This window comes from Sinocyclocheilus rhinocerous, unplaced genomic scaffold (assembly GCF_001515625.1).
Source record: "Sinocyclocheilus rhinocerous isolate Xijiao unplaced genomic scaffold, SAMN03320098_v1.1 scaffold196, whole genome shotgun sequence".
NCBI lineage: Eukaryota > Metazoa > Chordata > Actinopteri > Cypriniformes > Cyprinidae > Sinocyclocheilus > Sinocyclocheilus rhinocerous.
Window position 1 is genome coordinate 980,363 of NW_015633546.1, and position 14,056 is coordinate 994,418.

At 39.4% G+C, this 14,056-nt stretch overlaps 2 protein-coding genes across 2 annotated transcripts in view; both read left to right on the forward strand.

Annotated features, from left to right (window-relative positions):
* LOC107744437 (GAS2-like protein 1) overlaps nt 1-1,491 on the forward strand; it is a 43,751-nt gene extending 42,260 nt beyond the window's left edge. Inside the window, exon 6 of the mRNA XM_016558089.1 lies at nt 1,480-1,491. The gene's annotated coding sequence lies outside the window, so the exon portion shown is untranslated. The remainder of the gene's footprint in view (nt 1-1,479) is intronic.
* ap1b1 (adaptor related protein complex 1 subunit beta 1) overlaps nt 1-14,056 on the forward strand; it is a 29,844-nt gene that overhangs the window by 12,180 nt on the left and 3,608 nt on the right. The window contains exons 13-23 of the mRNA XM_016558145.1: nt 1,008-1,267; nt 1,563-1,761; nt 2,245-2,265; nt 2,478-2,543; nt 3,698-3,727; nt 3,941-4,084; nt 4,452-4,597; nt 5,585-5,714; nt 8,043-8,127; nt 8,527-8,613; nt 10,448-10,602. Coding sequence (XP_016413631.1) covers nt 1,008-1,267; nt 1,563-1,761; nt 2,245-2,265; nt 2,478-2,543; nt 3,698-3,727; nt 3,941-4,084; nt 4,452-4,597; nt 5,585-5,714; nt 8,043-8,127; nt 8,527-8,613; nt 10,448-10,602 — 1,323 coding nt within the window. The remainder of the gene's footprint in view (nt 1-1,007; nt 1,268-1,562; nt 1,762-2,244; nt 2,266-2,477; nt 2,544-3,697; nt 3,728-3,940; nt 4,085-4,451; nt 4,598-5,584; nt 5,715-8,042; nt 8,128-8,526; nt 8,614-10,447; nt 10,603-14,056) is intronic.

The following is a 14,056-nucleotide window of genomic DNA, read 5'->3' on the forward strand; positions in this document are numbered from 1 at the left end:
GAACGCAAAAGTTTTGCGAGAGAACGCAAAAGTTTTGCGAGGGAACGCAAAGTTTCTCGAGGGAACGCAAAAGTTTTGCGAGAGAACGCAAAAAAAAAAAATCCTCCCACCCCGAATTTTTTTCCACCACCATGTCCCTTTAGGGGCTCCGTAGAAACATAATTATAGGCCCTATAATTAAAAAGTTGATGTGTAAAAACTTAATATATTATTATTAAGTACTTATTATATCTAAAAATGAATAGCTATTTAATTTGGAATATGTTGTTAATTTTAATCTTTATTATAGTAATGATTCCCTGTATAGTTTACAGCATTAGAGATTTTCCTTTAGAAAAACTGACATGCATACTTCATATATATCTCAATATAAACCAAATCGAATCCAGATTTTGTGAATCAGATTTGAATCGATTTGTGAAATCTGTCAATACTTAGCCTTAATGTTAAACTTTTTTGGATTAAAGCACTTAATTCAAATGGTTTACTTTGTCTTTACGTACCTTTTGCAACTTGAAAATGTTGATGATAGACTAGTTTAATGTTTGTGTGTGTATCAGCCAGAGAGCAGGTATGTGTGTGAGATTAATATTCAGAGAAGCCGTGAGCTTGTGCTGTCAGACTGGGATCTGAGATTGAATCTTGTCATTATTAACTTTGAGGTTCAGTGCCACAGGCTGTACTCGCCGCCAGGGTTCTGTCAGAATACCAAATGTCCCATTTATCCCATGTGCCATTTTATGGCCTCAAGATCTAATTCTCTCACCGCTGTTTTGCTCTGGGTGTTGCTGGCGTACCACTTGATCTTATCACACAGATGGATTGGTGCTCAAAGGAGTTTTGCATTATTTACACAAGACACTGTCCTTCAGATGAGGTTTTGTGGAAAGAACCAGTCACCTCATTTTCTCTTCCTTCCTCTCACATCATAAACAGTGTATGATTCCCTTAGGTTCACTATTGGTCAATTTCATTTTCCTTGTATTTTGCTCTCTTTAACTTTGCAGGATTCTGATAATCCTGACCTGCGTGACCGTGGCTACATCTACTGGCGTCTGCTCTCCACAGACCCTGTGGCGGCAAAAGAGGTGGTGCTGGCCGAGAAGCCTCTGATATCAGAGGAGACGGACCTGATTGAGCCCACCCTGCTGGAGGAGCTTATCTGCCACATTGGTACTCTGGCCTCAGTCTACCACAAACCTCCCAGTGCTTTTGTGGAGGGCAGCCGTGGCGTTCAGCACAAGAGAATTCCTGCTCGCGCTGGCTCGTGAGTCTCTGTTTATATTCTTTTCTTATATTACTTTATATATAGAATAGCAAAAATAAATAAATAAATATATATATATATATATATATATATAAAGAATTTATAATAATTATTATTTAGTTCATATTTAATAATATATTTATAATGAAATTATTTTACATTTACCTTACATAATCTTTTTTTCAAATGTATCTTGTTTAAAAATGTGTTAGTGTTTAAATGTGTGTTTTTTTTATTGTTATTAACAACAACAAAAAAAATGTTATTATAATTTGATAATTTCTCTCTCTCTCAGTGGGGAAAGTGCCGAGAGCCCTGATGTTGGCCAGTCTGGACCTTCTGAAGCTCCACCTGCTGTCATTCCATCACAAGGTGATCTCCTAGGTGACCTGCTGAACCTGGATCTGGCCCCACCCGCTGCCACTGTCCCTTCAGTGCAGCCCTCAATGCAGATGGGAGCCATGGACCTACTGGGAGGAGGTCTGGATAGTCTGGTATGTTCATCTCCTGCCGCCTCTCGCTCTGCTACAAACATAATCACCCCTTTGTGGTGAAATTAGATTCATTTAAAGGGAAAAACAGTGTAATTACTGGAATGAATATACCCATCTGTTCCTTTAACAATCTGTGTGTGCATATACAGAGGCATGCAAGGCTTTTGGTAATGTCTTTGTCAGTTGTTCAGCTCACACATGTTGTAGGACATGTATTTTGAGTTAGCTTTGGCCTGAACAGCAGGATCCAGACCTACTTTACTAAATCAAGATCATCTAATCCCAGATCAGCCCCCTCCTCCTTAAACACACATCCAAACTCTCTTAACCAGTGTAATTGTGTCTGTTGAGAAATCACAGATGGTCTTGCATAATTACAGTCAACTTTCCTTGCCTGCATTTCCCCTCCGGTCTTCTCTTTCTCTTTTTTGACTCTTTTTTTTTTTTTTTCCTCTCCCCTTTATCCTTACGCTACACTTGCAGATGGGCGATGAATCAGATACGGTAATTAAACTAAGTGAAAGAGGAAGCAGACACTTTCATATCATGCCATTTCATTAGTCTAAATTGCGGATCTGTTAGTTATGTCAGTATTTTTAGTCACTGTAAAGTTCATGAATGTTTGTAGAGTTTTAGAAATCCCCAGCTTCATTCCCCTCATTTGTTCTGCTTTCATCCATTGGAAACATTTCATCCATTTCTCATTCCTCTATCAGCCGGGAGTTTCCCACAGGACAGAGGTGCAGTCTCCCCAGCCAACTTCTGATTATAGTGAGAGAGAGGTCTGAGTGGGTGCTCTCACCTTTTGAGTTCATCCTTAAAATGTTCCTCTGTACTGATCTTAGACTAGTCCCTGTTGCCCAACATAAACTGCTCTCAGATCAGTATGAAGGAATCATAAGAGCACCTTTCCTCCTTTTTGTTTCAGTGTTTGAGTTTGTAGCGGTAGTTGTAGTCACACACAAGTAGTCACATCTCATACAAAATGTTTAATATGTTGAAAGTAGGGGTGGGCGATATGACTAAATTTGTTTTCATGATATGAGTCATTTATTGTCCCAATAATTATATATATATATATATGTATATGTTATTTTAGCTTTGTTATTAAAAATAAGAACAAGTATGCAAATATAAACAACAAGACAAATGCAATATTTTTTTTCAGGTGCATTTAAGCATTTAGCATTTAAGTAAGAAATATTAAAAAAAGAGCAATCAATGTAAAATAAAACACTGCATAGTCTTTGCTGTATGAATTAAATATACACTGATTTTTATTAAAGCTACAAAAGTTGTTCAATCAAGAGCAGCGAGTGATTCTCTCTTTTGTCTTTGCTATTTAAGGGCATAGACAGCAGCAGGTATGTTAGACTGCTGTCACTCTAAAACTTCATTATAAAGATCCAGTATGTTGACACACATCTGATTTCTTTCCCAATGGTTTACAATCATTTAAGACATAACTGACTGTGTTTTTGTGGATACTCACCAAGACAGACATTTTATGGCCTTTTTTGGCTTTATTAGATAGAGACAGTAGGGATGAGACAGGAAATGACGGAGGAGAAGTGTTGGGGATGGGACTGGGAAAGCACCTCGTGACCCTGGATGCAAACTTTGGTCACATATGTACATCTTTCTGTATCACTTTAACATCTTAATAACTTTAAGCAGTCCTGTGCTGTGCAGATATGTTTACATGCTGCGATATAAACAAAACCTTTTATTGACTGACATTTCATATTGCCCATCCCTAGTTGAGAGTAAAAAGATTAAAGAAACTGTACATAGAATGTCTCATAACTTCCTTTGCAGCTCATTAACTTGTTTCCACCCACTGAGCTAGTTCCCCCTTCATCAACCTCTTCATAATTATCCGCATCTTTCCTGCCTACTGATCCTTACACTCACTTTTTGTCCTTTCTGTTCCCAGCTGGGAGGAGACATCGGCGGAAGCCCTTCGGTAAGATTTTTAGCAAAGTTCATCCAGACTTTGATGAATGTGCTTCGTTGGAGGAGTATTAGCATCAACAGAGGGGTTTGCCTTCATTAATCAAAGAGCTGTTAAATTCCTCCTCCACGTCTTTTATCTTAGTTAATTTGTCTTTTTCCTGACGGTCTTGTAGCAGTCTAGAAAAGTTGTAATAGGTTGTAATACTTGTCTCCCTCTGCTCAGATGGGTGCCGGTTTGGGGGCGGCCCCAGTAGCCATGCCTGCTGCTCTCGGCGGTGCTCCTGCTGTTGGAGGTGGATTGGGAGACCTTTTTGACCTCGGTGGAGGTGTTGGCATGCCAACAGGATCCTACGTTGCTCCTAAAACTGTAAGTATAGAATCAATCAATACTCTGAATCAATAACTTTGGTTATGACTTCAGAAGTCTTTTATAAGCAGTTTCCCCGCTTTAAGTCAATTTGTAATGCGGCAGCGTTTCCTGGACTCAGGACATGAAACGTGCTGTGGTGTTCAATAACAGCTCGACAGAGTCCAACAGAATGCAGAGCACATTTTTAATCTTAAAAAAGGCTTTAAAATGCAACTCTCATAGAATTATATGCTTAAAAACAGCAAGGTGCAATGCAGGGGCCAAAAACATCTATCTGATGCATTTGTACAGAAACGTCCTGTGTGTGTCCGCTTAACTCTCTTTCTTTCCCCCACACTCTCAACCTGTTTATCTGTGGGTTCAGGTGTGGTTAGCGGCAATGAAAGCTAAAGGGCTGGAGATTTCTGGGACATTTGCCCGACGCGGTGGGATCATTCAGATGGATCTGTCTCTTACCAACAAAGCCATGAGCGTTATGACTGACTTCGCCATTCAGTTCAACAGGAACAGGTGAGTCCAGTGGTAGAACGGGAGACGGTTTTGGAGGTCTCTTCAAGGTTTTGCTCTTCTCTCTGTGGTATCTTCTCTGATTGTTAATCAGTTTGGAGGCCTGCCTGGAAGGCGTTCCATTCATTTATAGCATTTTGTCAGTGGGATCATTCAAGGACATGCTGATATTCTAAAGAGACTTAAATGTGTTCATGTCAGTTGAGGACTTCTCTCTAGAAAATTACTGCTTGTATAGTAAAGCAGATTGTTGTAATATATTCTACTTAGATCTTTGACTAATACAAGGGCAACAAAAGGTCATATTCTTATGTATGTATAGATTTATAGAATGGTGCTTTCTCACACAAATCTCAAGCCACAATGCTAGGCTGTTGTGAGTGGTTGACATAGAGTGTTGCTATGGATTTGTTAAGGTGACCGGGTGGTTGGTTACTTGCCCTGTCAAAAGTGCACACATCTAAGTCTTTGTGATGTTCTTGTTCCTAGAAGGTCCCTCTACCTGTAAATGTGCAACAAATTTACAGATTGCAGACAATAAAACAAAATTTCAAATCCTGAGCCAAATATTGATTGGGTCTTAACTGGTGATGCAAACAAAATAATTTGGCCAAAATAGTTTTGGAGGGCAAAATCATTGACCCGAAATGGCTCTAATGACACATTTTGACCGTGTCGGTGTATGTTTCGTGCACACAGCATATATTAGCAACAGTAAGTAAACATATCATCAGTCACATATTACCATGACCAAAAATGTTGCTAGAGTATGTAAAATGTGTTTGGCTGAAATATTGAGATGTGGCTCATTGCAGCAGAACTGTGAATATGACATACGAATAAGTATGCAAATTAAATTACCCACATTTAACTGCAGTAGCATTAGTTTTAGCTAAATGAAACTTTAATTTCAGTTTCTGTAAAAAAAAAAAAAAAAAGCAGTTTTTGTTGCATCACTAGTCTAAACTGTGTTTCTCTGTTTTTCTGTAGTTTCGGTCTCTCCCCTGCTGGCGCTCTGCAGGTTCTGACTCCTCTGAGCCCCAATCAGACCATTGACGTTAGTCTCCCTCTCAGCATGAGCGGCCCTATCATGAAGATGGAACCTCTCAACAATCTGCAGGTAATGTATCCATCGCATTTCTGCAGCATCATAATTCACGTGCAGTATGAAAATGAGTGTTGTGCTGTTAAGCAATAAAGCAAGCCCCCGATGAGCATTTATTAGCAAGGCTGCAGCCCAAAAAAGCCACTCCAGAGACAGTACTATAGACATTAAGTGTGGGTGGTTACCAAGGGATGCAACTTCTCAGAAGAGATTCAGTAAAAAAAAAAAAAAAATCGTCATTAGTGGTTCTCCCTTGACTGTTTGCTCTCTCTTTTCTGTCTTTCTCCTCCTCTCACTGCATGTCCATTTCTATCATCGTTTGATCAGTGTTGTAGGTCTGCAGTAGTACAGCAATAGGTCTGAATTAGCTGTGCCTGATTATCTCTCTCAGTGGAATCATTCACAGTGCTCTCCAATGACTGCACTGGGAAATAAACCACAAATCCCACAGACTACAATAGGAAGGCATAGGCATTATGGAACAGTGCAATCACTAATTGGTAGTAATTAAACCAGGAAAAGATTGTGTTGAGCTTCAGGGACTGTTTTGGTTGGGTGAAGCAAATGCAAAAATATAGGATCTCTCTTCTTCTCTCTTAGAGCCCTAAAAGAGATTAAAAGAAGATAGTGTTTTAATCTGAAGATTTTATAGAGCCCTTCAGGCTTTATCTAATGCCATTTTCAAATTAAATGCGTGTGTTGAGCGTTCCTGGAGAGAGATTAGTGAGCGTCGTGTTCAGGATGCACATGTTAGACTGGCATTAAATGGTTAATCATAAATGTGTCTCTTTCTCTTTCTGCTCTGTGCTTATCGTTGAAGTCATCAGCAGGGGTTTAAGAGAGCTGTATGATAATAATTATGGGATTTGTCGCTGTGAATCATAGGAGGCAACATGAATTTTTATCTCCATCTTTCTAGGACTGATGTAACAACAATATGTCTGGATATCAGGCAGCTCACAGCTTTAGCACGTGTATTTTATCTGGACGTGCTTTGGCTTACCATGAGTTTCCAGTCTTTGCAGGCATGGATTACAACAGCTGATACTACTTCCATTCCCAGAGAGGCTTGTGGCATTATTAATTTCACACGTGGCTGCCGATAATAGATCAGTTATTCATTGCAGTGGCATCACAGGAAGTGAATGTTACTCATAGACTGAATGAATGGCATTATTTATTTATTTTTCTGTAGCTTGACTCATTGTCATTATTTGCAAGGCTAATAATATTGTAGATCAATCTGAACAGAAGATAAACCAATTCTAATACGTCATGTTTGGTTCAATTCCTGACAGTTCCACAAAATGAAAAGTTTGATTTCTGATTTCACATTAATTAGTACATTGGTTTTTCTTCATATTATTTTGCCTGATGGTTCTATAGTATTTCTAACCACAATTAGACAAGTGAGGGAGGGATGAAGCTGGTTTGTGCAGCTCAGAGCGGTTTTGCTGGATGAATTATTCAGAAGTGGAGTGTAGCAGGTCTGGATGTCTATGTGGGACTGCCTGTCCCTCTCTGAGGCTGTGTAGTCTCTATTCTGATGGATGCTGTGCACCTGCTGTCAGCTTTTATAAAAGCTCCCCTGGGTGCCTTTCAATCCCTCATGCTCTCAGAAGATTTACAGCCATAATCAGTTGAAAGTTTGGTATGTTTTTTTTTTTTCAGCTGCAAACTTACTAATGCACAAAATGGAAAAACAAAGAAATGATTGGTTGTATTTAATCTGAGTTGTTAAGCACTTTTTTGACTGACTTTTTGTATTTCTTTAAAATTCATTCAATTAGGGCAAGAAACCTCAACTTGTAACATTTTACAATAACAATAATATAGACAATCACTCACGTAGAATATATTTATATCTGATTCTTTAGGACAGGTGTTTTTGAGTATGATTGTCCTGGACAGATACACTCGCTCCGTTTTCTTGAACTGTCACTGGGCATCTTCTATCCTCTTAGTGAGTTTGCCTTTGAGGCATTCATGCATGTTTGAAGTTCACATACTGGCGTGCAAACATGAACTTCGCGCGCAGGAGCTGAACCCAACCTTTGCAAAGCCACAGAAGGTCTTAAACAAAAGAATGAAGAGAGAGAGAGAGGCAAAATGTCAAAGAAAGAGATGATCAAAGGACCATATTTCCCTACTATTCTGTGGTGTGTGTGTGTGTATGCCATTCTTTGGTCAAGTGCTGGAGAAAGAGAGGCCCATTTATTTTGGCTGAATTTATGAACTGAATTCTGTCTACTCTTAACAGGGTTTGAGAGCCTTGTCCACAGCCACAATGTCTTAAATCACAGTCGTAATGTGTTTCTCTCTCTCTCTTTGTCGATGCTGCAGGTAGCTGTGAAGAATAACATTGACGTGTTCTACTTCAGCTGCCAATATCCCCTCAGCCTGCTCTTTGTAGAGGATGGAAAGATGGGTGAGTGTGTTTGTGTGCACCCTTAATCACTGCCTGCGTCCTCAGACTTAAGCAGAAGCGCTTCAGGTGATTGTGGCGTCAGTCCATTAATTTTTGTGTGTGTGTGTGTTCTTAGGTTTTGTTTGGGTATTGTTTTTAAGTTTTGACTCCTGACTTGTGCATGACAGTGTGAGCACACGTGCCAGATCTGTGTGTCCAAATGAGTGTGTAAGAAAAGATGTTGGTGTTTATGTGGAGGCGTGTGTGAGTGTGAGAGAGACTGCTTGTGCATAAATGGCTTCCCCCAGGAGTATCTTAAATGGAGTTCAGTCTCTGCAGGATATCACACAAATGCACAGTAGCTGTGTCTGGAAAAAAAAAACTCCCTTTTCCTTATCCTTTTGTCCCTCTGCTTCTCAGAACGTCAGGTGTTCCTGGCCACCTGGAAGGACATTCCAAATGACAACGAGGCACAGTTCCAAATCAAAGACATCCACCTCAACTCGGGTAACAGGAATAAATGTGCTCTGTGCATAAGTGAATTGGGTAACGTGTGTGAAGGAAGATGAGAATGAATGAAATGGTGGAAATGAAACAAATAAGCAAAGATAGGATGGAGGGAAGTGCTGTACTCCGTATCAGTGCTTTGTATCATATTGACTGTCACACGCTCTGTCTTTTAAAAGAACACACTGTCCTGTTAAGGTCTGTCTCTGAAGAGTGCTGATTGGGTGGCATGTCTGGGTGTAATTAACTCGAGGCAGGTTTTTGGGGAATAATCCTCTTCCGCATGACTGTTTGCATAAAATAATTGTGAATCACACTGGCATGAACATGCACACACACTCTCAGTGATATTGCTAATGAATGCACTGTGGGTGTCTTCAGTGCTCTTTTGTTGACTCTTTCTCTCTTCTCTCCATTTGGCTTGGCATTTAATATAGGTGTTGCTGCATTAAGTATTAATCTCCTGTCCCAAAGCAAAATATTTTAATGTTAGCAAAGATTTGAGCTTGCAATTAAATGAATATGATGAGAAAGTCAGAGCAGCACAAAATATATAGAGTAGATTGTAAAGGAAACAACTCAACTTTATTGTGTGTTACTCATCAGTAAGTTTTTTTTTTTCTGTTTTGAACTTTCTATTCATAAAAGAATCCTGAATAAAATGTATTTGATAAAGACTTTGATCAAAAAAGAAAACATTTAATAATTAAAACTTTTCAACGGTAGTCAACTAGTCACATCTGATTCACAAAATAATGTTGTGAGATGGTTCTTTTTAGTGAATTGGTGAATCAATGTAACGTTTAAATAAGTGGATATCAAATTAACATTTCATTTACTCTTTGAAGTGCAGATCAATGTTTTTGTTCTATGAAAAAAATAGGCAACTTGGACACTTAAGATCTTCCACTTAAAGGGATAGTTCACCCAAAAATGAAAATTTGATGTTTATCTGCTTACCCCCAGGGCATCCAAGATGTAGGTGACTTTGTTTCTTCAGTAGAACACAAACAACATTTTTTAACTCAAACCGTTGCAGTCTGTCAGTCTTATAATGGAAGTGAATGGGAATCACGGCTTTGAGAGTAAAAAAAAAACATACACAAACAAAACCAAATCAAAGCCTGCGGCTCGTGACGATACATTGATGTCTAAAGACACGAAACGATCGGTCTGTGCAAGAAACTGAACAGTATTTATATCGCTTTTTACCTCTGATGCACTGCAATGTATGAACTGTCTGAATTGTCCTGAGTGCGTCCTCGACAGCCGGCGCGTGACGAGTCTTCTTCTTCTTCTTGCTTTACGGCGGATCGCAGACTTATAAGTGCATTAGTACAGTTCAGACATTGCAGTGCATCAGAGGTAAAAAAACTATATAAATACTGTTCAGTTTCTTGCACAGACCGATCGTTTTGTGTCTTTTCAAAGCCCTGATTCCCATTCACTTCTATTATATGACTGACAGACTGCAACGGTTTGAGTTAAAAATCTTCGTTTGTGTTCTACTGAAGAAACAAAGTCACCTACATCTTGGATGCCCTGGGGGTAAGCAGATAAACATCAAATTTTCATTTTTGGGTGAACTATCCCTTTAAGATTTTTGTTTCATGGAAGAATAAAAATAGAAGAATTTGAAGTTGAAAATTGGTTATTTTTGAGCTAACTTTTATTTTAAATCAGACTAATTACTGAATGGTTCATATGTAAGCGTGTAAGTAAAAATACGCATTTGCCACAGAGTTGCCATAGAGACTCACTCAGGTTAAATTTGTCTTCAGAAAACCAGCTATGTATGTCTGTTTTGTGTTGATGAGTAACTTCTCTCTCACAGACGCGGCCAGCAACAAGCTGCAAGGCAGTAATATCTTCACCATAGCCAAGAGAACAGTGGAGGGGCAGGACATGCTGTACCAGTCTGTCAAACTCACCAACGGCATTTGGGTGCTGGCAGAAATGCGCATACAGACCGGCAACCCCAACTACACGGTAAATGGGAACAAAGAGACATGGAGGATGTTGTAGTGGATGTGAAGAGACTAGCAAAGTATCACTCGAACACACATAGATCAATAAAGACAAGAGGATGTGCTGGAGGAGACGGTAGCGGCCGCATGTGAGAGAGTGTGTTTCGCAGAACGGCTCTCCTGTTATTTCCTAATGAGTCATGCGGGAGCAAGATCTGTGTGTTTGTGTGCACGCATGAGAGAAGCGGGTAAAAGGGGAAAGGACTGCTGGGTAGATAAAACACCTCCTTAAAGCCTACTGAGCTGCATGCCTAGATAGCATTTTACTGGCATAGTTGCCTCAAAGTCCAAAAATGCTGTCTAGTCAGGCTGCATGCTAGGTTGGAGACCCAGCCATTGTGTTCAGAGAGAAAGGGTATTTGGCAAATCCTGGGTGGGTGAAGATAAGGAAAGAAGACTGTCAAGAAAAGATGTCAATCCTCCTGTCAGTCCTTTCTCCCTTTGGTTTTGTGGGATTTGCCATTATCACTCAGCTCAATGCGGAGTGTTTGTTTCTTCTCCCTCGTGTTTCCTTTCACATTTCCCACATGAATCATGCTTTACAATTGTAGGGCACCATTTATTCTCTCAGATCTCAAGTGTACCTAGAATTGTGTACGCCGGCATGCTTCCTTCCCTGTAGCAGAATATGCATCCAAGAGAGAATTGAATTATTAATATATTATACAATTATAATTATTTTTCATCAGAGTTAATCAGCATATTCAGCTGTTTTCATCATAGCATGCACATTTATTATATTATTCCCTGCCACGATGTGGCACCTTTCTTGAGTCGTGTACAAATTGGTGTACCATTATTTTTCTTTAAAGCAATACGTGCACAAATCCCATCTTCTTTACAGAAGACACTAGATATGTTTCATAAACTATTATCTAACATAAAATTAATCACATCAAATGGATCTAGCACCTACTGAGTGCTTAATTTAGGCTAAATATGTGCCATGCACCCACGTATCCTCTATCACATCTTATTGTCTAAGTGACAAATGTTATTATTTATGATGTTTGATTTTATTGTTTTTTTTTTCCTGTGTTTGCTCATATCTGCACTCACCTTTGATGATGACATCACAATGCAGGAAATGGAGGTTGGGTGTTTTTCCCCCCCAAAATAATCTTAACCTAAATCTTTTACATCGTGCTGCCTTTAAATGAGCATGGTTTTTTTCTTTGACTTCCTACTATCAACAGTAAACAGTCCACTGAAACAAAGCACGTCTGTAATAACAGTGAATGTCACAACTATGTGACTTCATATAAGAGCAACTGTTTTGAATGATCAAGCAAACCACATGAGGAAATGTGTAGAAAACTTGGGAGTTATATTTTCTAGTCCTTTGCCATGATAGAAAAGCATGATATTATAGGAAGATACAGAGGTTGTGTGCACAGAATTATTTTCCAGATTTCATTCCAGGAATAATCAAATTGAATAGCCTTCATCAAAAGAGTTGCTCTTCAGCAGGAACCCGTCGATTCACGGCATGTGCTTTTAATGTGCACAAGACTCGCTCTCCTATACACACACCAGTGTTTCCTTTAGCGCTTTCAAACTGAATCTAAAAATCCGCTGTTAAATCTACACCGCCACCACAAAATTATATTTTATCTGAGATCTGAGCTGGCAGTCTGAATGAAATGTGATGGGATATGATGGATTGCTGCAAAATTATAGCAAGAAAACAAGTTGTTCTCCTGACTGCACGCAAAAACAAACTCGACCAGTGTTGTCCGAATCACTAATACGTGACTCACTTCTTTTCAAGAATCATTTAAACATTTTTTACAAACATTCAGACGGATCTTTCATCGAATAAACAAAATTTGTCGAAAAATTTGATTCGCGCACTTAAACTTCATGTTATTGACTGTATTTCTGAAGGAAACACTGATGCACAACACATCTGTATGGGTCTGCTAATCTTCCATCTCTCTCCTCACATCCTAACAGCCACTTTAAGAGGCAGTACTGTTATTCACAGCTCAGACACGTGCTCCATGCATCATGGTTGTTTTGTTCCTGGCTGTCGTTGTAGCATATAAACAATATTTTTCTGAAAGGACAGAAAAATGTGGCTATACTGTGAACTGTTGTGATATGTTGTTTTCTCTAAATATCTAGCAATGTTTCCATTAGCTACAAAGCTCTACAATTTGTCACTGTTCGTCGTCCCTATGGCAACCAGGCATCCAATGGCACGGCCCGATTCCCCTTTAAACACTGCTAGCATCTGATGGCAGGGATCTGTTAAAACATTCCTCCGCAAACCTTCGTGCAGCACCCTGCTGCTTCCACTCTTCCTGTCATCCCACCATCTCGTCTGTTTTCATTTGCGCTTTGATTACATTCTTCCCTATTGTCGCAACCCGCTGCTATATCTCTTAAGTCTTAGAGCCACACCATCCACTCTTCCTTCGTTCTCTGGTTCTTGCCCACCACCCACCTGTGCAGTATCTCCAGTCAAATTATAGAACTATGTATCTGTTAATAAAACGCCTCTGCGTACAGGAAACTGATGCCACAAAGCAAGTCGGCACCAGTGTCATTGCGTCTATGTGCATTTGTGCACCCACTACATTCTGCTAAGACAAAATCCTCCAAAATCTTGAAGGGGAGCAGGCTGGGGTTTGATTGTTAAGGACATGCCACCTCATTCTTAGATGTTCTCAGCAAATTCATTCAACTAATTTACCTGTCTAAATTTATACTGGTGAGGAGTTGAATGATCTGTACACTGTTCCCCAAGCTTTATATTGATCGTTATTTTTATATATCTATGTACAGTATATTGCATGTTCATTTTGTTAGAATTTTTGTATATAATTTTAATATATACTACCATTAAAGGTGACATATCATGAAAATCTAACTTTTCCAGGTTTTAAGTGCTATAATCGGGTCCCCGGTGCATCTACCAACCAAGGAAACGTGAAAAAGATTAACTCAGTAACTTTGTTTTGGTAAACATTTTTCTGCAAGTGTCTGAGAAAACGAGCGCGTCTGATTTCGCTCGTTGCCAGGTTTTCGCTACAAAACCCGCCCAATTACTACACAAAACTAGCCTGAAAATAACCCAATTGCTTTCGAGGGGGTCCCCCCATTAAAAATCGCATTCGGAGGTAAAATACACATTTTTTTGGCGGGGTTCTCCTAGTAGGCTACAATTCACATTCCAGGGCCTAAATATCACGTTATTGGGGTCGCTTCAACCTGCTGACATAAAAAACAACCGGCGCGTAAACTTGTGTGTGAATGAGAACTTAGTTTAGTACTCACATGCCTGTGACGGCTGCTTTCTGTCCATGTACTTCGGATATGTGCGCTCAGAAAACCGTATATCTGAAGTTTAAACTTGGTTTAAAATGCATGATTTCAGCGCGATAAACATGATAATCAGAACCAAAACAGAT